This window comes from Alligator sinensis, unplaced genomic scaffold (genome assembly GCF_000455745.1).
Source record: "Alligator sinensis unplaced genomic scaffold, ASM45574v1 scaffold54_1, whole genome shotgun sequence".
NCBI classification, from domain to species: domain Eukaryota; kingdom Metazoa; phylum Chordata; order Crocodylia; family Alligatoridae; genus Alligator; species Alligator sinensis.
In genome coordinates, this window is record NW_005841962.1 from 2,467,438 (window position 1) to 2,494,570 (window position 27,133).

A 27,133-nucleotide genomic window follows, 5' to 3' on the forward strand; every position below is an offset into this window, starting at 1 on the left:
TGCCCCCTCTTTGTCCCTGGTTCCTACCTGCAAGCATAGCTCTGCTGCCACGGCTGTTCCTCCTTTCCCACACTAGTGACAAGAGCCATTTGACTTCAGACCCTCCTCCCAGCCCTGGTAGTATGGGGGAAGCAGGGGCTGAGGAGCGGTGGTGATGGTGGAAAGAAGAAATGTGCTAGGCTAAAAACCATGGCTCTGCAGCCCCACGTTTTCCCCCAGGAGAACACGCTGCTCAGAAATGAGGGCAGCAGCCGTGGGAATCCCCAGAAGAGCAGCTGCAGGTGTCCTTGCCCTTGGGATGCTGGAGCAGGCATGGGGTGTTGCATGAGTGTGGGAGGAGAGTGCTTACATCCTCACACATGGGCCAGGTACCACAGCACCTTTGAAAGGATCTCATGGAACCCTAGGGTGCTGTGGCACATCAGCTGAAAATCACTGCTCTAATGAAATATAAGCAATGTATGCGGGCAGTACTCTAGCCCGAGTTGTTTTTTATTTCAAGGTAGGGTTTGCATCCAACATCTAATACATGGAACCTTTCTTATACACCTGTATTTTCATAACCACAACTCTTGGCTCCTCCTCGCCCTGTGCCAAGAGAATCAACCTTAGTATCCTATGTTGCAAAAGATAACAAAAGAAACTAAGCAGGCTACCAAACCATTTAAAAGGTTTTAATGACAGAGTTTGTTTTAAAAAGAAGATCCAGCAATTTTTTTAAACAGATAACATTTCTTAACAAATATGCATGTTTGACATGGTGGTCATAAATTCTAAATCAGAAAATGACAAGTAAAGATTAGATGGATCCCACCATATACGTATAGTAGTTCCTTACATAATTCCGCTATACAGGAAAGTTGAAGTTAGGTGTGTGATGGATACATTGTATTCTTGTTTAGGAGGTCAGTCCAATTTACTGCTGTCTTTCTGCCTACCCAATGGTGCTTAAAAGTATTCAAGAAACAGTAATTACTTGCTGGCTGTCCAGCAACTGCATGAAGCAATCTAATCTGGATAGCCTATATAAAACATGTTTCTGGACAGCTGAGTCAGCCACTGTGCAGAACACTTTAATGCCAGCTATGACAGAACACCTCAAGGGCACAATCAGCTTATTAGTAAGTTAGAATATGGAGTGAATAAACAGCTAAATAACTGCCCATCTTGCCATACTCACCAATACACAGCATATCTAGAGTCTACCCTTTTAATGATGTATGTAACTGAAATAAACAGCATAGTACTAAGATGATACGTCGTATTAGTACTTGACCTCAATTAGCAGTCTTGGCTACTGTAGTTCGTAGTTTCAAAGTTTCATAATTGTTAGGGGCTGGAAGGGACCTTACAAATCACTGGGTCCAACCTCCCCAGGACTTGGGCAGCGGGTCCAGCTCCCCTGCAGTTGGCCAGCAAAGAGTGCTGGGATCAGATGACCCCAGCAAGATGGGTGTCCAGATGCTTGTTGAAGATCGCCAGGGTGGGGGACCATACCACCTCTGTGGGGAAGCCTGTTCCAAACCCTCCACACTCGACTTGTGAAGAAGTGTTTCCTTATGTCTAGCCTGAAGCAATCTTCAGTCAGTTTGTGCCATTCATTGTTTCTTGTCCTCCCTTGCGGGGCTTTGGTGAATGGATGCTCCCCCAGACCCTGATGGGTCACTGAGGGAAAATGTCCCATTGACCACTTCTTCTCAACTAATTGCATCAGTATCTATCACAGAAGCTGTATTTTCAGATTAAAAAAAATGAAAAACTAAAGTCATTTTTCAAATTAAGGAACTTCTACTTACTGTTCCCAGACTTAGCAAATGGAAAAGCAGGTGCCTTTTCAAATTCACAAAAAAGACTTCAGTTTATTACTGTGAAAGCAGTGATCAGCATCACTTAGCAAAATTTTAAAAAGGTAAAAGCTGTGGTAAGCAGTCATCCTTAATGGCTCCTTCAGGTAATAAAGCTCCTTAGTTTACCAGCTAAGAATCTCTTGGACTCCCTGTCCCACAGTGATCTTTCCGGCAGACTGTGCACATTGTGTCTCAGCTTCCAAGCTAGTAAAACAACCATTTTCAAACTCTGTTTTCACCCATTCCCAAAGGATACCACAACTGGATGCCATAGCCTTAGGACCAGTTCTTCCTAAGTTCCTTTGTGCTGTATCCAAGGCCAGACAGCATTCAGAAAAACAGGGCTCCCTGTTATTTCCCTTTCTTCCACTTTATAAAGCAGATTGGCCTACATGACCACATACCTGTTTGCAAGATGCCTAGATTCCTTACCTATCAGAGTTATGAGGGTCAGTGTATCTCAAGTAATACCAAGCAGAATCAACAAATGTATCCATGGTGTCTGTTTCACGTTTTGCAGGTCCTTTGCACCTGGTCAAGAGAGATGAAGAGAGAATTTTGACACAAGAATAAATGGATATAAACTGGTTATGAAAAAATTTAGGCTAGAGACTGAAATGTTTTTAAAACTCAGAGCAGTGTGGTTCTGTAACAGCTTTCCAACAGGGGTAGTAGAGAAAAATACCCAGACAAACCCAAAATCTATCCGGTTTTAAAGTCAAACTAGATAAATTAATGAACAGGAATTATATGACATGGTCACCTAACAACAACAAGGGTTTAGGAAGTCCCTTCCAGTTCTATATCCTATGGTGCTAAAAATTCTTAGTACTCCTAGAAAGGAAAAAAGAGAATGTTTTTTCTTACATTTTAAAGAAATGAAAAAATATTATGCATGCTCAAAAGTAAAGAAAGCTGTGTTACCACAAAATATATGGGTACTAAATCATTATATGACACTTCCCAGTAGGGAAGGTTACATTCGATTGTTTCTGCCTTGATAGGAAGGACTGTTGTTTCTGATTAGTTGAGATTCCTCCTAAAATCCCCAGGAAAAACAAATCTAGTTTAATTTCAGCTTTTATTAAGATGGGTCAAGTTTCCCCCAGTCATTGTAATACTATTTAAATTTGGTAATAATGCCGTACAGAGAATCAATATTTGCCAGACATTACACGGACAGCATATACAAACAGTTTCAAAATCAGAAATTAATATCAAAGAGTTTTTCATTTGTTTCCCCCTTTCAATAAAAACAATTTGCTTATGGGAACAAACCACACTTAACTAGGTTTATTGCAAAAATTCAGCTTTTAAAATTATAGCTGCTAAAGCAATGACAAATTTATAGCACAAATGAAATTTTACAACCTACGGTCAACATGTGCACACTATATATAATACAAAGAATGTCAGCTGGCTGTTTAATACTTAAATGATTGTATCTTTAATTCATTAGCGTTCCTGGAAGCTTTAGACAGCACAGCATGTGGCTGCCTGTCTGATTGGCAAAGCAAGCTATACACAGCAAATTAAACAACATTTTTCAGCAGAAGTCTTGGTTTCTTCTAACTTGCGGGTGTGATTCTTGGTGTCATTTTAGTGTGTAAGGGTCCCTGTACATGTGGGAAGGCTGCTCTGATGAGCTACAATTATAGGGTGTTAGAAGTCTGCTTGAGTGTGCTAATTAGCACGCTCCAGCCAGTTTCCACGTCTTGTGTGTCAGTGTCCCTGCATTTCAAAATGGTAGCAGGGGCACTTTAACTAAAGCTTGTTTGACAAACTTTAGTTAAAGTGCCTCCACTGCTATTTTGAAGCATGGGGATACTGCTACACAAGACGCTGTGGCTGCTTTCATTAGAGCAGCTATCAGAGCCACTCTAACTAAAGCATTCCCCTCCCACCCATCCCTGGAGCACATGTAAAAATTTCCTAAAGTTTCATCGTATTCAGGTTCTGGGATACCCAAAACATCACCTCTCTTTCTGTGAAATAGTTCATTTCAAAAGAGGCATCTGAGATAAAAGTCCAAGTTGTAATTATGGAGAACTGATGTTTGAATGGTCTTGGTAGAAAGCCTTTACTTTCCTTCCTTACTGAATTATTTGTGTTGACCTTAAATGCATGGTGCAAAGGGCTGGACTGGCAAAGGGCATCAGGTCAGCAGCCCAGAATTTTCCTGGGTAGCTGTTAACTCATGATGCAGAAACTAGAATCCCATTAAAAATCTCCAGCCTTTATGACTGTGATCATACACTTCAGAAGGTGAGCCAAGCATAGGTATAGTCATGTCTGTCTGAGTCTACAAACACCTTAAAAGGGGCAGTTTGTCCCTCTCATCTTGAATGGTGCCTAATGAAAATTATTATCCATATTCTTAACTTAGCCAAGCAAAGAAGACAGAAGAGAAGCAATCTTATGAATGCTTGCATAATTTGTTTTAAGTAGGGAATGCTGACTTGTGAGCAGTCTTTAGAGGAATACCAACACTTTCTTCCTCCAATCTGGTCTCCACGCAAAACCAACTGCCATTAACAAATTTCTACTTCTGTGTGAATAACAGTACTGACAGAAACAGGTTTCTTGTTGCCCTTTTACTTTAACGTGTCAAATATATTTAATATCATATATATGCCCAGAGATTTGGGTAATGCACTCTTTACAAAATAAAGGTATTCAAACAGAACCATCTCTCCAAGAGGATACAGGGATACTTTACAGTTACTAAATCATAATTATACCTTTCTCAACTCTTAATGAGCAAGGCTCACTAGCACACTGACAGCCTGGTACTTCTTCACATTTGTGCAGTGTGCATGTCACTGTACTCTGGCTACGCAACCAGCCAAGCAGAATATAGATATTTATACAACCAGTGAAAAACATATTATGCATATTTTTCTACTGATGTCTGGTGACAGCATCAGAAAACTACTTATGTATGCCCACAACACATGACCACACCAAGCTTCTTATCTCTCTGCAGCCTTTTACTCCTCTTCCCCAATCCCTATTAAAAACAATTAATCTGAAAAGGAAGGAAGGGTAAAAGTAAGGATGAGAATCTCCCTCAAGTGGCAAAGAAAATCAGAGCATTCATATTAAGAAGACTGTGCATAGGTAGAGCGAGACAGGTTGAGGGGGTCAGACAGGCAGGCACATTGACAGGAATACTGAAACAGCAACCACATGAAGCAGTCAAATTAACAGTAGCTCAACACTGGTAAGACATTTTACCTTCAGTAATAGGCACATTTTAGGCTAATTAACTGACCCAGTATACTGTTGTTGTTAAGTAAGCAAGAACCATTAATTAGTTGTTACATATATTTGCTACTGAGATCCTGCAGAAACAATAACTAATTGGTGAAGATCAAAATCATTAGCATTTCTTCTTCACGATAAAGTCCTTTCCAAATTTAAATCGATAAGAAGTCTGGAGTGCAAACAAGAGCACCTTTTAGTAAAGATTAATAAATTTAGACTTGGGGACATTCTTGAAAGCTCTATTACATATTAGAATTAATTTAGAGAGATGGTTGTGCAGCAGCCATACTCCAAAACACGCTACTGCATGTCATGTAAATATGCATGCCCAAGACAGCACATTTTTAAAAAGAAAATGTTTGTGGGTGCATTATTAACACAGGTCAACCTGTTTCCAGACAAACACAGATCTGCTGTATTTAAGGCTCCTCATTACAAATGAGAACCACATTAATATTCTAAACTTTAAAAGATCAGGGAAAGCCAGAAATTCACAGCTCCTGTCTTATGAAAAGTGGGAACCTTACAGATACTTATGTATCTCGTTATTCTACGTGCTATCTTGATAATAACAATCCCGGCTCTGTTGCCAGCAGTATTCTATAGTATCTGACAAGAAAATTGTCTCTAACAGATACTTGAAGATATGCCAAGACTGAGCACAAACTCTAATATATCCAACACCTAATAAGCCCAACAGACAGAACGAGAGATTTTCCAAACTAATCTGTATCCTTCTAAATCTGAACAAGATGCTTCCCTTCTTAAAGGGCTGGGCCACAAACTGTATGATCACAATCTAAATTAAGGATACATAACCTTTTAATTCCTCCCATTTGAATCATTTGCAGCTACAGTATATATAAAGTGCCAAATATGTGAATCTTGGTAAAATATGAGATTATATGCTGCAGGAGAACTGCCATTTTACCTTTGCTTTTGGATAATTAGTCCAAAAAAAAACAGCCCCCCCCAAAAACCCAACAAGATGTTTGTGTTATTTCCAAGAGCAAATAAAACAATAAAATATTCCCTACAAATTCTGCTGTTGGAAGCCAAAGACAAATTTTGCCATATGAAGCAAGAAGTACTGTAAAGAAATGAAATAGAGAGAAAAAACTATGCTCTCTTTCCCCACTTGCTTTTCCCCACTTATAAAAGCAATAAATTCTCTCTCAAGGAGGTATTTATCAAGCAACAGAAATAGTATTATTCTGTTGAGGTCCATTATGGTCCCTCACCTATGGTGCAGTCAGGGACTGCGACACTGTGGTTCAAAGAGTTACAGGAAGTAACACTTTCTTACCTTGGGCATGAACAGTTCATCCACTCTGGAATAGTTTGTAGAGGGGAAGTTCCCTTCCCCATAAAGGTGGTTATATTGGGTAACACCACAGGTAAATCCTCATATGGCACAGGGACAGAACCACAGGTCTGACAGTGAACTATGGGAATAGGTGTTCCCCAGTACCGTTGTCGAGATATTAACCAGTCTCTTAATTTGTCACTTGTTAGGTCTCCACCTACTTCTTTACTTCTGGCCTGTTGGGTTAGGGCTTTCAATGCTTCCTGCCTAGTCATGCCTGTGAACTGACAAACAAATAAAAAGGCAGATGAACATTATGCTCTTCCCAAAACATCATTGTTCATGTACTTAGCAGAGATATTAGAAACTCAACCTATGCAGAGATGCTTCATGTAATATCTATTTTATATGCCCTTTTATATGCCTATTTTATATACCTTATGCCTATTTTATATACCCTTGGCCCTCACAGGTGCATGACCATATTTCTGTTCAAGAATACATGAACAAGTTGCCCCTGACAGGCTGAACAGGACACTGCTGAAGAGACCCCATTATCCACTTCTGGTCCATAATGGCCAGATATCTGCAATTACTATGGGTTATCCTTTGTTTAGGGGACCTGCTTCAAGGCATCTGGAATATAAACATTCCAAGGTAGAGACTGGAAGAAGATGGGTGGTAAATCAGCTTCCCTCTTCCTGTAAATTCTAGTTACTCTCTGCACCCCCCCACCCCACCCCGCGCTACATTTTAAACATTTGGGCCTACCCCTCTCAAATTATGGCAGACACTAAACCCATTTCCTTTTGAACAGCACCTTTCTTCAGACCTTAATACTTGCAGTTGTCAAAAGGACTTCAATGTTATTTTAGAGTTATATCTGTTACACAGCTGTAAAACTACTAAACTGGCCTATAATCAACAATTTCCAAGAAATATGAGCAAAAGGAATAATAAGCTAATATTTAGTCTAAAAGAAATGTATAAATAAAGAAGAGGAATAAGCATTCGGCAATTTTGTACATGGAACTCATTCTTCCATCTACATCGTAAAATTCATACTAGTACAGTATTTTCTTCTATTAGATCCCCTCTACACTTTATACGTAAGGCACAGTTAACCAGGTAATCACTCTTAAGTTGTGACCCAGCTACACGTTCAACCAATTTATGGTGCGATAAAAGAAGCAATAAGCTACAAAGTTATTCCACAAAAAAATCTGTAATAACCTTGTAACTTGTTCTAATAGCGCCATTACTTGAACACGTGGGCAAGTGCTCCCATATGGCTGGAAGCCCCATCAACTGAGGGTCTCCCAGCTACAGGGGTGCACCACTCAATGCCAGCCTTGCTGTTGACAAGGCTTGCGTAGCAGCAGCATTCCTTGCACTGCCCCTGCTATGAGCCTTGTCAACTGCAGGGCTCACAGTGGGGAGAACACTGCTACCACTGTGAGCCTCACTGGCTTGTGGGGCTTGCAGTGGGGGCAGTGTTGGCAGCTGCAAGGCTCACAGTGGCAATAGCAGAGAGAAGGCTGCTGCTGCTATGAGACTTATGAGGTGTGGGGCTTGCAGCAATGGCAAGAACTCACGAGGCTCGCAGTGGCGGTGGCATTCACATGTCGGCTGTGGGGCTTGCAGCCACAGGAGTTGATGCATGGGCAGCCTGAGATCATGGTCTTGGGCTCCTCTTGCACTGGCACCAAGGCACAATGTACCTCAATGCACGATTCCCAATTGTACCTCCTGCTATGCATGTGGCATGGCAGGAGGTGCGATTGTGTAGATCATGCATTAGATCCCATTGCGCCTTTACCTGCATGCGTAGAGGGGTCCTTCAATATATGACTTAGGCTATGCCTATAGTAAAAGTGCTTTACCAGCAGACATACCAATGTACGCTATTGACAAAGTTCTCTAGTGTGGATGTAGCTATTCTACAAAGCTGTCATTTGCTCCAGTAAAGTTAACCCATTCCCACAAGTAAAGCAACCCATACTGGTAAAAGTACAGGTTTGCTAATATAAATTGTGCCCACACCACAGATGTTTAAACACCAGTACAGCTATTTTAGTAAAAAATGACAGACATCTCTTTACATCTTTGCATGACATGACTATGCCAGCAGAAGTCTAGTGTACACATGGCTTAAGTCTCTTGAAACTTGCTAAATATTCAACTTCTTTCCAAGCAGTGATTTTAGCTTGCATTATTACTGTGCTCTCATGTACCAACCTCTCCAGAGTTGATCATTTTCTCCAAACCATCTGGAAGCACTTCAAGGACTTCAGTGAAAGAAAGACCCAGGTTCTGAGCTACTGCAGCATCTTCTGGATTAGTGCTAGGAATTCCTAACAAAAGGGGGAAAATAATCAATTTTGGAACTGATTAATGTGACAGCTCCTCCTCAGTTCAGGGTGAAAATATGTTCAGTTCATGACACCCATTTGCATCTTAAAAAAACTTAAAAAAAACATTTAAATCAAACTTAAGTCATACAAAAACATTTTCTTTACTTTTCCCCCCGCTCTTTTTTGTGGGGAGGGAAGGGGGTGTTTGGGAGAAGGGGAGGGAGTGAGGAGGCAAGAGATGGTGAAATTCAGTTACTCTATTTAAGTGCACACCCTTGGATCTAAAAAAACAGCTCTCCACTAATAGCAGCCCAGAAACTATTAGAAACCTTGAAAATAAGGAGAGCTACTCAGTTTCAGAGCTGCTGATACCACAGCATTAACAGCAATCTTTATTTAAAGAAACGGACTAGCTCCCTTTATTTTCAAGGTTTCTAATAACAGCCCTTTAAAAGTTGCTTTTCCCTGTTCCTGGCACAGTTAAATAGAGTACAATTACTTACAAGTAAACAATTAGAGTTACAGTGAAGTTACCAGATCATAATTAAGTTATGAAGTAGGCCCTGGAGGCTGAAGATGCTATAGGTTTAACAAATATGCAGATAATCGATGTGTATTACAATGCAAGCAATAGACAAGAAATTGGGTCTGGGATTGTTATGCAGTTAAGGGAATTATTCACTTCTCAGGTGGGGAACACTCTATAGTGTTTGCAACCCAAGTAGCAAATGCTGCATTAGGCACAGGACAACTAAAAGTAAAATGGTTTAGAAACTAATTTAAGACAAAGCCAAAACTGACTGACCTATGAAAATACATTAAGTAGAGAAAAATGCAAAAAGCGAACAAATGATATGAATGAGGAAGATCACAGTTGTTTTTTAAATAATATTTTTATAAGTTAAGGTGTTTGAAAATAAGTATAAGGACTTCTTTTTTTAATGCATCTTTAAAATTTGATAGCCTAAAATGCTTCTTTTTGAAACCTTCTCCTTGACCATTAAAAAATAATCTCTAGCAATTCCACTTCAGAATAACATCACCCTTCTACTAAGAATATTGTTACAGGGAGTATTTCTTACCATTGCTGGAATAAGTCATTCAGTCAGAATATATAAGGCTTATTATTTGGGACAGTCATACATTTTGAATACACACTTTTCTTTTAACCCACAGGGATGTCTTTTTTGCTGCAACTTACCAATATCATGAAGCGATGCATTATTTTTAAATAACCCTAATTCACATTGATACAAGCTGACAGTTCCCCTCTAGTTTTCCTACATGCAGTTCAATAGCTGCCATATGTCACTCAGGAGGACTGTTTCCGTAATGAGTTACAAAACCCTTATTTTCCTTAAATATATTCAAAATCAAATATTAATTACTGTATTTACTCAAATATGAGAAGTTTCCTTCCGCATTTAACATGGGGGGCGGGGAAACCCCCATCTGGGATTTGAGTACAAAGTGGGGGGGTAACAATTGTGATCATGAATGATACTGATGATTTGGTTTTTTGGTATGTTCCAATCTTTTATACACACTCACTTTCCAGAAAACTGCACATTTGGACAGAGAAATTGAAAGGTCCTACACTGTAGCTTGATGACCATGCTATACTCTACATTTGCCACTCAGCCTCTTCCTGCACCACACAGAGCAGTACATATGGGATCACCTTTCCCAGGATGTTAAAGTAGCAAGACGGTTTGAAGAAAGAAGCAGAAGAGTGACTGAGTGGAAATATTAATGCAGGGGAGGTCTGCCTTGGGGATGGCATATTCAGGCTTACAGTTTGGAGAAAACTGACCTTGATTAAATGTGCACAATTATTGTACATTCTGAATTCTTTTACTGATGTTAAAGCATATCTAACTAGATATACTCTAATTTGCACACAAATTTATACATTTATAGCAGTAACAACATTTAAACGATACATTATTTTTCCTGCTAAAAGCATAAAATAGAAGAGAAAAAAAGTTACTGCTGCTTGGGGTTTTTTTAAATATTTTTTCTCTAACCATTGGTAAGGTTCTTTCTTGGTTTATGATCATAAGAAATGTCCACCTATGTATACATGCCTTATAAAATCCTTGATCAGAGAAATGTGAGAATCGTCATATGAAAGTCTACATTAAGGTCAGCATTTAAATTTTATTAATTTTATTAATGGACTTTTTCTTCAATTAACATCTATTACCCAGTCTCTTCCTTCTCTTTCCAGTAACAGATTTTGCCTCGTTACCTTTTCTTTCCCTTTCCCTTAATTAGGAAACAACCACTAAAGGACAAGAGAAAGACATTGTGTTCAGTGGTTTTCAGTGGCCATTCTACAGGTCCAATGCAGTAACAGAAAGACACATTGTGGCTCATACATATTAGTTATTACTCACCTATCTTAGTATCAAGACAGTTCTGAAAATCTGATTTTGCAGAGATTACTACAGGAATTTCCTGATTGGTAAGCAAGTTCACAGCTGTCACTGAAGTAAGACTGTCTGCAAATAAATGTAAAGATTACATAATTTAAGTATGACACTAAAGATAGGGACAGAAATTACACATAAACCAGTGTAAGTGTTGGAAACGAGTGCAAATCTGTAACACCACAGAAACTTGGTGCATATAAACCGCTTTCAAAATGGCCAAAACCAGTTTACAGTAAACCTGGATGGATGTAATATCAGACTTAACTGATTTAAATTGGTTTATTGAATTTCTACCCCAGATCCCCTCCAGATTCAAGTTAACTCACAGTCCCCCAGCATCCCAGTGAATCAAAAGTGAATGTCTGTTCACGTGCATGTTGGTTCAATCTACACAGTTTAGAATAACCTTCAAAGACTCAATTGATTCAGCCTTGGTCTTTTTGGCAGTCTGTTCTTAGCTTAGAAGTACTAGGAAACTCACTAATTAGTAAAAGAAGATCTCTGTGCATTACATTATCATCTCTTACAAAGCAGTACTTTGAAGAATAGTGTTACTGGGTTTAAGAGGACACAGTCAATTTAGAATCTAATCAGTTTTTAAAAAAGGAGTGATGTTAATTTTTTGTGATTTTAATAATACATATTTAATGCGTTTTCAGGGAACAGAAAGATCCTTATAAGCCAGAGAAACAAATTATACAGGCTAGCAGTAAAATGAAGGAACTAAACCAATTTAGAAATAAGTTATTCTTTTCCAATTTTTTTCTAGTGTAGCCATTTTAGGAGTTATTTTTCTCATAGAGGTAAAAATTTCAAACCAAAGCACTGGTTTCTTGAGAGTATCCCTTTAAAATAATGAATTAAAGTCAGGCTAATGCTTTGCAGAAGCAGTAGGTATTGCAGCATGGAAGTATTTGAGAGAGGCAAATTTGGGAGCTCTTACTTACACCTGGTTGCCCCCAAGGTGGTTAAACTCAGTTATCCTCCAGAGGTGAAGGAAGATGGTACAAAAGTACCTCCTATCAGCTGGTCTTCCTTCCAGGCAAGAGCATAAGTAATGCATTAATGACCTTACAGAAAGCAGGAATTTGGAACCTGAATGAGGGATCATCACAAACTCATACAAACTGGCTTTAAATTGGGGCAAGAAGATATGTCCCTAACTGACATACTGGAAGTGTTACTGGAAGAAAAGGATGCAAAAATTAATTCTGAAGATATAAAGGAAAGTGCAGGACTTGAAAGGCTGGTGCTCATGTTACTTGCTCTCTTCTAAAAAATATAAACAGCATTAGAGAAAATAAAGACCATGAAAAAGGGTGACCAGTGTTGACATACAACTGATCAATTTAAAAAAATAACATATTTACATTTAGAATGGAGATAGGCTTGAACCAAAACCCTGGATCCAAACCTATGCGAGGAGATAGACAGAGAAAAGAGATTTGATGCTGGTGATTTGAATTCATAATCTGAACCTGAGATTTTCATTTTGAAACTAGTTCCTATCTTTTGGGACCAGTGGTCATTGAACTAGCCTGGTTAAGGCATACCATTTTCTGTAGGTACTGGCTTACAAAAGAGTGATGTAGCTAACAACATGTCTGGCCTCCTTTGATGCCCCAGATGAATGACCATATGCCTAGTTACAAAATAGATTCCTAGGGGGTCATTTATGGCACAAATTCAAGTTAAGGCTTGAAATCATGTTTCTAAAGCCATAAGGAGATAGCGTAACTGTTCTTTCGCAAGATCCAATCATACTGAGGTTTGGACAGTTCAAAAATATGTATCTGAATTTGGAAGATTGAGCCCATGTTTATTTTTTTTTAGTGCCTTTAATATTGAAATCATTTACAAACCTCTCTACACACGGTATAACGCTTTTGCATTATAGAATCATTTCTTTCCTTAAAAGCATACAAACAGAAACCTCATGAACAGGAAGCTGAGGGAGTAAGAGATTCTGCTTCAGCAGTGATGTTACACTGAAACCTGGAAACGCCTGTGAAATTATTTTTCAGCATATGATAATAATTCATTATTTATTCAGTTGATTTCATGCATTTTATAACAATGGAAAATAAATAACATTTTAATTATACACACACAAAGACACAACCTATTAAATGTTTTCTGATAAACTGATTAACAATCTAGAGGTCAAAAGTTTGCCTTGGATGCCCCCACATTGGCACATATTGAGAGGCAGTTCAGACTCTAAATAAGTAGACTGTACTATTTGAGGATCAAAGATTAAACAATCCAAAGCTAACTGCTAATTTCTACTGAAACAGTAATTGCATAGAATATAAAGGTAAGAGAAACTCTAAGAATACATCTGCTAGAACATTAAGCTATTTTGCCCTGCACACAGAAACTATATAATCATACCCTCCTAATTGTCTAATTGAAAACACACAGAGAAGCAAAGTAGTGTCAGGAAATTACTTCTTGTTGAATTGGCACCAAAAAAAATCTGATTTTTAATATTACCATGGAATATTGTGTGTGAACCTAGTCCCAAATAAAGACAACAGCAAATTCCCAATGACATCACAGGGGGAGAGGGCAGGATGTCACCCCAAGTCCTCCATGCACAGTTGTACATAAATGTAAATGGTACACAGCGGGAGCACAAAGCAATACTGAAGTTAAAGCTATCCAATTGTTCCCATTTTAAAGTTTCTTTATTTGCTGTTTTGTAACTTCCTCAAAACCTTTTTTTATCTTTCTTGGCTGAACGCTTCCACAGGCAGGTGAATGTTTTTGGTAATCCTAAGAAAAAAGGATTAAAATATTTTTGCACAGAAAGTGTGTCACTATAAAAAAATATTTTATGACCTTTACTGATTAGCCTTTGCACCTCAGTGGTCTGGCACAGAAATATGAAATGTGGTCAATCTCAGATGCGCTTTTCTCTGGACTAGAGCAACTCTTCTGGCTTGGCTGAGTTTTTAAAGGCTTACAATCCAGCGTTTCTCTCACAGGCACCTTGGTTTGTAATCATATAGCAGAACCTCTCCTGTGTCCACGCTCAAGTTTCTGCTGGCTTCCAAACCCAGGTTCTCAAGACATCATATGAAAATTATCTAGGTTATAAAATGAAGGGGTAAAAAAATAAAAATAAAAAAAAAAGCAGGGAGCGCTTATGCAAACTTAACTGTTTTTTTCTGCAGGACTCCTGTCCTTCCCTGAAATCGCCACATATTGAGCAGCAAGAGAATAAGTATTTAACAGCTGTCTCATTCACTGAGCCACCTATTCTGTGCACTGAATATAAGTGCGAAGAATTGCACATGATCATTTTATTAACAACTATGGACAAAATTCTCTGGTCTGCTGACTCCTTAGCACAGTAGTGCAAAGTGGATATATCTCACCCTATCTCCCTTGGTGCGTACAACATACTTGCAGACCTGAAATAGGAAATTTCTATAATCCCTCCCCCTACATCATTCATTATTGTGGAGGAGCACTTGAAATGCACTGTGCTCTAGCTTCAGTTCAGTAACCAATGATCTTTTAGAGACTGCTTAGAGCTGCAGTAATTTAGAGCTATGTCTAGGAGGGAGCATAGGAGGAGAATTAAAGAAATAATTGTTCACTGATTGTCTTCTCCCTCACATTACTCCACTGTATTAAAAAAGCTAAAGCAAAGGATTTGGCCCTATATCATAACTTGCATACACGAAGCAGAAGTAATGCTTTCATGTTTATTAAGCTGAAAGAAATATTATCAGGATTAAATGGAAGTAAAACATGCATATATTTTGTAGTAAGCCTGTTTTATGGTGTCCTGTTAGTCTTCTTACTTTATGGGTTACAGTAAGATGGGCCAGAGATCTACACAGCACAGGCAAGGTGTGGGTGCAGGAGTCATTTAGAAAACCTGTTAAGCTCCCTTGTCTTGTAGGTCATTCTGTGCCAGTCCTTGCATAAGTCAAGACCTGCCAGGGGCTGCTCTAACTAAACACTAATGATGGAACTGCATCCTAGCTGACAATCAGAATAACAGTGTAACTTCACTATACTCTTCTTCCTCCCATCTTCCTCTACAATGCGGTGGGGTAAAAACTGAGACTGGTGCTGGAGCTGGCTGAGCTAATTTTATGCTAATGAGATAATTATATTGCATCAAGGGAATTTTGCAACTAGCAGTTATATCCAGATTCTGGATCCTTTCCACCACTTCATCAGCTGAAAAGAACTGGAAAGGAAACAAAATCTGCTCTGGTTTCATGAAACCAACTGCATTCTTTTAAGGTCTTATAACCATTTATAATACTAGGAATTACATAATTTCTTCAGTTATCATCTCATTGTCTTGGAAGACAAGGCAAGGTGAAATGATACTACACGAGGTGTAAAAAGAATCAAAATGAGTTGCTTCTTCTCAACAGTTGTTCATGCTGAGCTGGATGCACTTCTTTTTTTAACCTCAGTCTCTATAATTGTTACACTTCTTGAACAAAATTCAGTTTGAGAGAAAAAAACAAATCAACAACTCACCTTTGCATGGGATGAACTCCCTCTGAAAGACTTCCTTCAGACTGCTATTGCCATGCAGTAGTTTATGTTCAGGTAAGATATATATATGGGAAGCTCCATAAATGGCTTCAGGCGTATAGGTGTAGGCAGCTAACTTCTCTCCTGTTACTTTGCCATCAACCTTATAAAGAGCAGAAAATGTTCTAGAACAGACTTGTTGCTAGTTTGTTCTATTAGAAATGCATATTTTAGACTTTTTTTTTCTTCCAATGCACATGACAGGCCCATTCATCCAAACAAATTCAACTTCCAAGTATCAAAGTGGCTGTATCTGATGATACCATTATGGCTGAAATCTGCAAAGCTCTCATTTCTGCAGATACAATACCACTGGAAACAATTTTTATTTTCTTTCCTCAATATATACCACCATATCCATAAAAGAGATAATCATATTAAAGTGCCTGTTTGGGTTGCTGAGCCTGATACACTGCCCATTCAAGCTACTGGAAAACTTCCCATTTAGTTCAATAGGCATTAGATCAAGTCCATCTTGAGAGTATCATAGCTAATATTTGCTATTCATTTTGAAACAGTATAAATCACATGTGTAACAAGTACTTTTCAAGGTCCTGAGTCTTTTGGTGGCTACAGCATTTACTATAAAATCTACTCCTTGTACTGCAGAATCTAAGATTTCTGGACAATGTCAAGTGCATTGAATTTAGTAAGTGAATAACGAACATGGAGTACTGTACCAATTTTATTATTTTTTTTTATATTTTATTCATTCGAATCTTCTTTTTATAATTTAAATGAAGCTGCCACAGAACTGGCATACTAAAGTGCTGCAGAATTCAGGTCCATTAACTGTAAAGCATATGAGGGCTGGGCTGTAGATTTAGGCATGTATCAAAGGCAATGCATTTTCAACACTGCTGGTGGTTTGGGGAGTCTCATTTCTGGAGGGCCTAATTTACAACATATTACTAAGACTTGTTTTTCAGGTATGTTGAGCACTTCTAAAGCAACTCAGTTTGGACTCACAGAAATCAAGGTCCCTAGAATTTTAGCATTTCTGAAATGTTAGGCCATGGCAATCAGCATCTAATCCCACTTAAAATTACTGGGAATAGGTGCCTAACTTCCTACTGGCAGACAAGGTTCTTTGGGTAAATCCGATATCTTTTATTAGACCAACTAAAATTGTTGGAAAATTTCTTTGTTGCAAGCTTTCAGGTACAGACACCCCTTTTAGGCTGAGGAACCATCTGCACTTGTTCTGTGCCCTTCCTGGATGGGATAGACTAGAATAGAAGCCAGAGGCCAGTATGCAAGAATGCCAGTCAGTGACAATTCAAATTGAGGCAGTCAGTGGGTAAGAAACAGATTGGGGGGTGGAATGTAGACCTGGTGATAAGATGCAACTGATAAATAGTAGAGAGGTTAACTGGGGTATACCAGATGTTAGGCAGGCTATGATGTGCCATAAATCCAATGTGTGTATTTAGTCCATGATTTTTGTGTATCCAGTAGGTTGATGAAGTGAAGTTTATAGGCTCATCTGCAAAAAGTGTTTTATAAATTCACTTTGAGGATTAGAACTGTGAGATTGGAGAGAGAGTGGTTGTCTTGTAAGAAATGTGCACCCACAGGTGACTGGGTATTTTTGACATTTGACATGTTTCCCTTGACATGCTTCCCAGCTGCAGGGGCACACCACGCATCCACATGGCTGGGATACATCACACATCCCCAGGGCTGGAAGATCTGAGCTGCTGTGCTCTCCCAGCTGTGGGGCACCTCTGCAGCTTGGAGCCTCACCAGCTGAGGCAGCTCCCAGATGCAGGAACTTGCTTCTTGCCAGTGCAGGGATTGGGATCAGAATCAGGCTCTCCCTGCACTGGCAATAAGGCATGATAGAGTCTGATTTGTGATCCCATAATCATGTCTTCTGCCAGGACATGCAGCATGGCAGGAGGTGTGATTGTGTGGATTGTGCATTAGATCCCATCATGCCTTTACCTGCACATGTAGAGCGGGCCCTTAGTTTGCTTCACACCTGGATTCTTAACCAAGGTTCACTTAAAAGAATACAAAGGTCTGCCACAACCTTTCTGCCAGAAACCTCTAATAAGCTTGAATCAGAATAAGAAGAAACAATAATAATGCTATACTTAATAAACATATAACTTGAAAACAATGCATACTAGCATCCTTTAGCAATGTTCAAAATCTTTTAAATATTAAAAAGCATCACAGAAATGTACGATTGGATTACTCAGTTCAATCAGAAAAGCAACAGCCAAATTTCTGACTCACCTTTAGCATGAAGTCAAGATAGCATCCAACAGAGTCACCTATCCAGTTTGCTTGCATTTCCTTTATACCATACCACTCAGGGAGATCTGACAAAGCATCTAGCATGGCCTGACACAAAAAATGGAGTATTAGGAACTCTAGCACTTACTAAGCGTGCATCTTAACACCTGGGTCTAAATTATATTAAATGGCAAAATAGTAGGATTGTAGGAGTAAAAATGCAGGAACAACTATTTTCATATCACTGCTTTCTCCAACATCTTCTCTTTCAAAAAGTAAGGGAACATTGTGCAGGCCAGAAGAGTGACATACCATGATATACCAGATGTATCATGACTGTATGAGACACAGCATCTTTATGAATGGACTCAGGCTTAAAAAGTAAACACTAAGTCTGAGAAGAAATAAAAGATAAGAAGATAACATGAAATATGTGTAAACTGTAGCCCTAAACTGGCCCAAATACATGGAAATGGTCCCATTAAGCACAATGGGACTATATAATATGCGTCAGGGTTCACAGGATCAAAACCTACGCGTGGACTAGTTTTTGGCAACCACTAGCCTGAAAATGGCATCCAGACTGGTTACATTTGTGCCCCCTACTTTTTTCAAAACTCAGCCAGTTGTCAGACTACAAAAATGGAATTTCATGTTTCCTATCAGTGTTCTATACTTCAGCTATTTGCAATGTGTGTTGTTTTTTTAAATTTTACCTAACATATGCTTAGGACATATGTTTAGTATTGCAATATAAATAATAATGATAATGGTATATATTAAAGGCAAAAAGTTAATATAACATTACAGATGAGATTCCAAACACACAGCAAAGAAGAAATTTAGTGCTAGTTTCCACATTATCCATAATTCTCCTTTAACAGAAGTTTGCATTATTATAGCTAATATGCAACTCTTGTATATATTTGTACACAGTTCTAGATATTGCTTTATTAGTGTGTATGCTCATATGCTCATGTAAACACACAGGCACGCATAGAGCATGACAACCTTATGAAGCAACTGCTACAAATTGAGACAGATTTTGTGGATACAATTTTAAATTTAAATTTACTTAACGAATTAAAATGAATAGGATTGTACAGCGGGAGGTAATAACAGGAACCCCATTTCAATTTTCACTTCATAAGATTTGACATTTTGCTCTGAATACTCCAAAAATTGTACCTTGGCAGAAATACAGCTGGAGGCATGAGTCAGTCAGACAGATGGTAGATGTACTGAGCAGTTGAGTTAAATCTAAGTTGGAGAAGTCAATATGCTATATTATTTTTCCTTTTTGTTGTACAAGTCCAACATGAAATATGCAACACTTATTATTTTGTTAATTTACAACTATTTGGTAGTTTGAATTATACATACTGTACATGATGAATGAGTCCAAACTTCAAAGTAAAATAGTTGTAAATATAATTATTGAATTAACTTATCTTTGTTTGCACAATATTTTTTTCTTTAATTCTCTAAAATTAGGTCTGTAAAAACATTTTACAAATACTGATTGCTGCTGGTTACTGAATTTTTACTGTACGGTCTCTAAGATTCAAAATATAACTTAACATTTTCTTTCACCCATTCATCAGAATTTATTACCATTTTGGATTATTATTCCTTATTACATTAACCCTCCAATATCCTTAAGTGCCGACTTCCTCATCTGCTAATTTGTAGATGTAAGAAAGTCAGGCTTTCAAACAGCATTAGAACGTTAATAAAATATAAAACAACTGCTGCTACAGCTCCAGATAGCATTCCAACAAGTGAAATGTTTTACTTGGGATTACAAAGGCAAAAACATGCATTACGCATGCACTGCTAATAATTAATAACCAACTAGAGGTTTATTAAAGCACTAACCTTAAAGCAAATCTCAGAAACTGAGCAGCTGTCTATTCTTAGGCGCTCAAATTAATACACTTACAATTTTAAGAAATCATGTGAGGAACCAAAAACTTTTTTCAAACTTTTTTCATCTTTTTGGACTCCACAGAAAAAATGAAGTCAGTAGTAGCCTCTTCACTGTCCTAGTCACTGCAGATGGTAAGCAGAAGTAAAAATTAAGACACTAATCTGGGAACCTGAATTAGGGATTTGGGATCCTTTAGACAGCCAGGTGAAAATTTTGGTCCTGAATATTATCTGAAATATTTCAAAAGATACTGTTTCCAGCCTATTTCATATATTTATGATTTCTCTCATAAACACATAAAACCACATTAATGTAGACATATGTGTGTGCACTAAATATACAATTAAAGCTATAAAGTTTCTTAAAAAGAAAATGTTTGATCATAAAGCAGATCTTACAGCGGATCTACACTGGAATCAAATTCTCTGTAGATTTAGAATTTTACATATTAGTTCTATGAACTCTCGCTACCAACATTAAAAAAAATGCTGCCCATTCTGGTGTGTGCTAACTTACACAACAGGGAGCCATATTCTTTTCTCCAAAACAGACATACAACTCCTACAGAAGCTATTCTGTAAAGTCTGTTAACTAGCTAACTCAAGAGGAGAAACAATCAACAGCAGGCACAGCTGAGTTCCCAGCACACAGAAAAATAAAGCAGCTATCATTCTCACTTGTGCAATAAATTAACGCCACCCCCCTCCCAACCCCCCCCCAAACAAACAACAATCCAAGAACAAAACAAAACTGGTATTTCCCAAATGGAAAAGGAAGAAACTGACAAGGAAATAAAATTTCCTCTTCACATGTAAAAGGATGGTTTTTAAGGAGAGATTCAGTTTCTTTTTTTCTAAATGGAACACTCCTTTTCTGATGGCTCAAAGGAAGGAAGGAAGAAAAACTCAAATATAGCTATATCTACAAAAGAGGAAGAACAAATCCCAGATGGAGAAGGAACAGAGAAGAGCAGAAGACTAAGGAAGGCAGAAAGCGAGAAAGAAGAAAAACAAAGTCAGATGACAAAACACTCAAATTCTAAGGAGAGCTTTAAAAAATAATAATCAGAAGGGCAATTTCAAAGGCAGTGAGAGTGACATAGAATTGAGATGCTTTTACTTTTAAGTCATCAGAAATGTTCCATTCTGGGACCTTCCAAAGGTCAGAAAGTAGCAATTTTAAGCAGATTGTAAAGAAAGATTTGCAATAAGTGAGAAGTACAATGTAAGGCTTGAATAATAATTCATCACAGAAAGAGAGTCAAGGTAAAGAAAGGAAAAATTCTGGCAATGCTCCAAATCTGGAAATCAAGAAGGCTCATAGGAAAGTTGGAGAAAGTCAAAACTAAATTTAGAGTTAAGAATGACTCCAAGTTCCTGATCTTAGGGGCAAAAAGCAGTTTTCTAGTTCAAGACAATAGTGGAGGCAGAGATTCAGGAGAAAGTTACATTTCAGCTAGAAGGACTACTTCATTCTTCCCTTACTACACCAGGAAATTTGAAAATAGCCAGGGAGTTGAAAATCAACAGGTTCAGACTGCTACCAGTCAGCTGGAACAGAATCAAATGAGACGTGGAGCCAATTGCATAGAAGTAGTAACCAAATTCAAAAACAAAGTCTTCTAGAATGGGAGGATGATGAATTACATATTCAGCTGAAACATCCATTCATACAGCAATACAGCCCACATAATGCGAGCTAGAGACCGAACCAATTTAAATAAATCCAGAAGGTTTAAAATTCTTTGTGGTTCCCCCAAAAATGTTTGAACCCCAAACAGCTCCCCCATTTGTATTGCTAAAAGGAAGGATGGGGGATGGCAGCTCTTAATACACAGAAAACTCAATCTCTACGTGACTTAGAAAAATACGAGTTTTAGAAAGAAAGCTTGACATCCAATCCACATTAATATGAGAAGAGATTCAATGCCTCAGTGATAGTAAAAGCACTGAAGGGACCTTTTTATAAATAAATCAAACCCAACTATGACCTATAAAACCAAGGCTTTTAGATCTGCTTATAACTAAGGCACATTTACGACATTAAAAGACTAAACTACAACACTAAACAGAAAAGATAATATAAAAAGGGGTCAAATAATTTTATTTCGAAAGTATTCAAATTATTAGTAAAATATGACTTTTATTAAATAAATACAAAATAATGACGGGAATTACTAGGTTTAGAAATTGTTGGTAGGTGGTCATAAGTATATTTAGGATCTACTGAAGTTGGCAAATTCTAATTCTTACCCATATTTAAACCAACTCCCAAAAGAGTATTAAGAAGAATCAAAGTATTAAGAAGTCAATAGGAAGTAATCTGCTACAATTCAACATATAATAAAGCAGTGATAAATAAAGATAGAGCAACAATTTCTTATTTATTCTGTATTCTATTGAAGAATTTCTAAATGTGCTCATTTTTTTTTTTTTGGAGCAATACTGTACCTGTGTTAAAATCTCTCTGGCAAACCCTTGAAATTTGCAGCAGCTTTTCTTCCTTCACTATCCTTGCTGTCTATCCAGCTTTCCCTCTGCCTATAACATGCTTTTTCACTCTTCTTTATTTGCCAATGTATTAAAAATATGCCATTTGGAGAAAATAGCAAGAGTTAAGCTCATTTCGTGAATAAAACTCTAAGGCTACGTACAGTGTTCGGGGCGGTTACAGCAAGTTAAAAATGGCCACCCGATCTGGAATCGGCCACCGAGGGCTGGAATCACAGAAACAAGCAGGCTCGGAGAGTGGTGGGGATTAGGGGGTCTGTAGGGGGGTTCGGGGGGAAGTGGCATCCTTGGAGGGATCAGGGTGCCAAGCAGCATTCATAGAAGGGATAGGGGGCAGATGGTGGGTAGGCAGGATCTGCAGGGGTGACCAGGGGAGCAGGTAGGATTTGCAGGAGAGAACAGGGGCAATCAGGGGGGCAGCAGGTGTTTGTAGGAGGGACTGGCAGAATTGGGGGGGGCTATCAGGGTCCATGGGGGGCTTGGAGGAATGTGTGGGCATCCACCCCCAAGGAACAGGGGATATTTAGCCCCCCAACTCCCCCAAAGAACCAACTTCCCCTTCCCTCCTGCCCCAATTAGCGGTAAGTACATGTAAGCTCTCTCAGGACTAGGAAAAACCTAGTGAAATAATTTAATGAAACAACATGAAACGTCAGAGCTGTTTCTCTTTTACAGTTTTTGAAGTGGATTTCTTTACTTTGCTTTTAAAATAAATAAATATCCATCTGTTATAGGTACTTAGCTTTTTCTGATCTGTTTACAAAGGTCCTTTTTTTTGGAGAAAAAGGACTAACAGAAGGCCAACCTTACATATCACGATTTGAACTTCTACACAGAAACATAACTATACTGATTTACAGGTGCATACAGAAATTACTAACATTTATAGACAGCTTTTCCAAAGAAACTGAATAAAGACCTAGGTGAGTAACCATAGAAACAAAACATTTCAGTTTAAAATTTAAAAATGCATAGATAAGAATTTGAATAATAATGCCATCAGTTAAGCATTGTACTTTTATGAAGGAAATCTGTCAAAGCAAAAAAGCCAATTAAATTTACTTTAAAAAAAAAAAAGTTATGTGACTGTCTTAATTTTATATGATAGTTTTGAAAAAAATGGGCCAACATGGACGTCAACACTCATAATATGACTGAAACAGTCAACAAATAAGGGTTCCTGCATAGATGTCTAAATCAAGGACACTACTTTTGCTCCTGGTAATAAAATGCATTTTCTTTGGTAAATTACCACGTGAACGGGCCTAGTTTTTGTACAGCTTTTATTTTCTTCATTTTAAGAAATGAATGAGTGCAGGTGCAGTAATAACATCCAAATCAGAACAAAAAATAATATCACTTCTGGCATACTGTGAGTCTAACCAATGTCTTATGCATGAGAGAGACAACTGACTCATACAACAAATAAAGTGATTGCACAGTCCATATCGACTCTACGATCATTATTGTTATTTTATGGATTACTTAAAGCATGAATACAAAGGTTAAGTAAAAGAACCAGAGTTGAAAAAGAAGGGAAAAACAAAGAAACTTGGTGAATATAAAAGAAGAACACGGATAACCTACAGAGGTTGTGGAATTTCCATCCCTGGAAGTTTAAAAAGCAGATTATACAGGGTGCCAAAGATATGGCCTGCAGACTGGATGCAGCCAAGTGAGTACTAGCATCTGGCCTGCAATGCTGTCTCTGAGCCTTGGATTGACACACTCCATGAAGAACGCACTGGATTTTGCCTTATGTGCTGCCCACCTGGCACAGGCTGCACATGCTGTGGGCGGGGACTGGAGTTCACACATACAACGTACACAGCACATGGGGCCAGTCTGGCATGTGCACTGCATATGATGCCCATGCTGAATTGGCTCTGCATGCTAGATCCAGGGCCAGTCCGGATGGGGCCCACAGACTGGCCACACATGCTGGATCCAGTGCAAGCACCAAATGTAGCATATATTCTGAACTGGCCCCATGCACTGCATCCTGCATGGGGCTAAGGTTGGCATGTGCTGCATACAGCATGTGGAGCCAATTGGGATGGGAGTGGGAGGGGTGAGGTTCACGGGGCAATCACACCAGTTTAAATCTTTGTGCTGGTCTAGGGCATGCAATGCATGTGCCACTTGCACTGACCTAACCCTGTGCGCTGGATCTGGCACATGGGGCTGGTCTGTTGACCTGATCTGGCCTGCTGACTGGTCATGACGCTAGATGAGTTTGACACCTCCAGGTTAGGCAAGCTCTTGTCTGGAATGGTTTAAACAAAGATGATCTTGCCTTGAGCAGTGGGTTGTACTAGATGACTTCTTGGATCCCTTCCAGCCTACTCTTCTGTTTCTATAAATGGAAAGATGATCTGCCTATAGTGTATACCTTGATTAAGAATATTTCTGGGCTGTGATGAATATCTCATAGAAGCCTCAAGAAAAACATGAAAATATCATTAATAATAATTCAGTCTATATTGCTAAGTAAAGACTCATATGAGCTGGGAAGACAGATTCACCAAGCAGATTTTCAAACATTGAACCTTACCTGTAAAAAGCTGCACAACTGCTTAGGTACCTAAATTCATGAGGTGCCTCTATTCTGGCCTGAACTGACACTGAGGTGCCTCACCTTGGGCCAATGCACAGGACCAGGAGTGATCCAGGCTGGCTGCATGGGTATTTAACTACCATCAAAGATTACTGTCGTCTGAATTGGTGCTGAGAAGCAACTAAATTGCATAAGCCTCCAATTCCTTCAGCAAGGACAGAATATGCCTAACAACCATTTGATGGCAGCAGCATGCATGTAACTCAGCAGAAAGGAGGTAAAGGAGGAATATTTTTCCCCAGTAGCACGTTGGCAAGAACACTTGTGCAAGAAGTGGAATACCTGGATTCCAGACATTCCTCAGCCTGAGAAAACTCAAACCTGTAACTCTCACCTCCAGGGAGAGGGCCCTTAGCATAAGGTGACCATACATCGCAGTTTGGCTGGAAGAATCCTGGGTTCCATAGGCCAGTCCCAAGTCCAGGGCCAGAGTCCAGCAGGGAGGTGCAGTGGGATGGGGTGCCAGGCAGGTGTGTGTGCAGTCACCACTGCCACTGTGTGGGTGGACATATGGTCATCCTATCTGTGATGCCATATCCAAGATCCCTACATTTCTTGCTCCTGCACAGTGACAGCAGTGTCTACCTGCCTGGTGTACCATGCCACTCCACCTTCTTCCTGGCCTTCAGCCCAGGACTTTTGACCAACCAGCCAGGACCAGCCTACGGAATCCAGAACTGTTCCAGTCAAACCATGACGTATGTACGGCACACTACCTAAGCACCAAGCCGTGAGCTAGACTGGGTTCCCTGGACAAATAGGCCAGGGAGCACAACAAGTGAGAGTGTATTGGGAATGGCACATTTCTGAGATATGGGAGATGGAGGTTTGAGCCCCCTTAGGCTAAAGAGGCCCAAGAAGCCAGGTGTCCCATTTCCTGGACAAGTGCTCTTGCCACTAAACCAGTAATTCTCAAATCTTTTTAGGCTCAAGGCACCCATGGATATTCAAGACACCCCTGGATAGTTTTGACCCACCCCTCCGAAAATGCCAGCTCTTAGATTTCACTCTTTTTTGACTACAAAAAAATAATGGAGCAGTTTTTCTTTTGCAAAGAACTCAGAAAAATGACGACTATGTATTTCTATTTGAAATCTCTGAGTTCATCTTGTGAATCATTTTTGTAAACCAAACAGTGCTAACATTGCTAGGCTATTGGGCAACAAGCGAGCTTTTCCTCTTCCGCATGGACAAGTTCAAGAATGAACAGGGGATGCTATGCTTTATACTGAAGTCAATGCTTGCTGTCAGTTAGGCATGGTGGTTCATGAAGCTGTCTCCTCTATGCACAATGTAGACCTTGACAGCAAAAAAGCATCTCCTTTGCCACCTAGGCCCCCAACCCTGTCAATCAGGATTGCTCCCCCTAGAGTAAGCTGCCTAAATCTTAGACCCTGCAGTGTGTAAGTGGAGCCATATAAGAGGTCAACTAAGAACTGGATCAGAGTTCCTTTTTACAGTGTTCCCGCTCACACCTGTATTTTTCTGTTTTCAATTTGTTCAGTACTAAATTCCATACCCATTTAGTTAGCATTCTCACTTTAGAAAAGTGAGTGGAAATGAAAATGGAAACTGCGTAACAGTCTGTTGCTAGATGGACAAAAATATGAAGAGACTAAAGGGGTTAATGCCCCAAACCTTCATACTCACACCTTTGCATAAGAAGTAGTCTTGATAAACCACTGCTTGAGATACTTCTGTTCCACTTTTGCTCCTGAACGCCATGAGCAGCCATTTTCATCCACCTGTTCATTAGCTAGAACTGTCTGATCCACTGGGTCCCAATTAACCAAGGCCTAAAGAAGTTTCAGGAAACAGTACTCTTTTTAGTATGTATGTCAAAAAAAGTTAGCTTAACTGCTCAGATACTAACACGACTCTACAAATGCAGTTTCCAAGAGCTCCCACAATTTCTGCATTATAAAATGTCAATGAATAAGCAAGATGCAACTGAGGATCTGCTGCATACCTTGCTCTTCAGAATTTAAGAGAATTTAAAGACGTTAAAGAGAATTTAAAGACCAAAGTTGGTATGGCTAATGCTGAAGTATTTT

At 39.0% G+C, this 27,133-nt stretch overlaps 1 protein-coding gene across 3 annotated transcripts in view; it reads right to left on the reverse strand.

Moving 5' to 3' along the window:
* LARS2 (leucyl-tRNA synthetase 2, mitochondrial) overlaps positions 1–27,133 on the reverse strand; it is a 113,432-nt gene that overhangs the window by 41,309 nt on the left and 44,990 nt on the right. For all 3 annotated transcript variants that reach the window (XM_006020647.3, XM_014518521.2, XM_025200288.1), the window contains 7 exons: positions 26,732–26,875; positions 18,023–18,130; positions 15,722–15,881; positions 11,174–11,278; positions 8,659–8,774; positions 6,421–6,704; positions 2,280–2,378 (listed from right to left, as the gene is read on the reverse strand). In XM_006020647.3, coding sequence (XP_006020709.1) covers positions 2,280–2,378; positions 6,421–6,704; positions 8,659–8,774; positions 11,174–11,278; positions 15,722–15,881; positions 18,023–18,130; positions 26,732–26,875 — 1,016 coding nt within the window. The remainder of the gene's footprint in view (positions 1–2,279; positions 2,379–6,420; positions 6,705–8,658; positions 8,775–11,173; positions 11,279–15,721; positions 15,882–18,022; positions 18,131–26,731; positions 26,876–27,133) is intronic.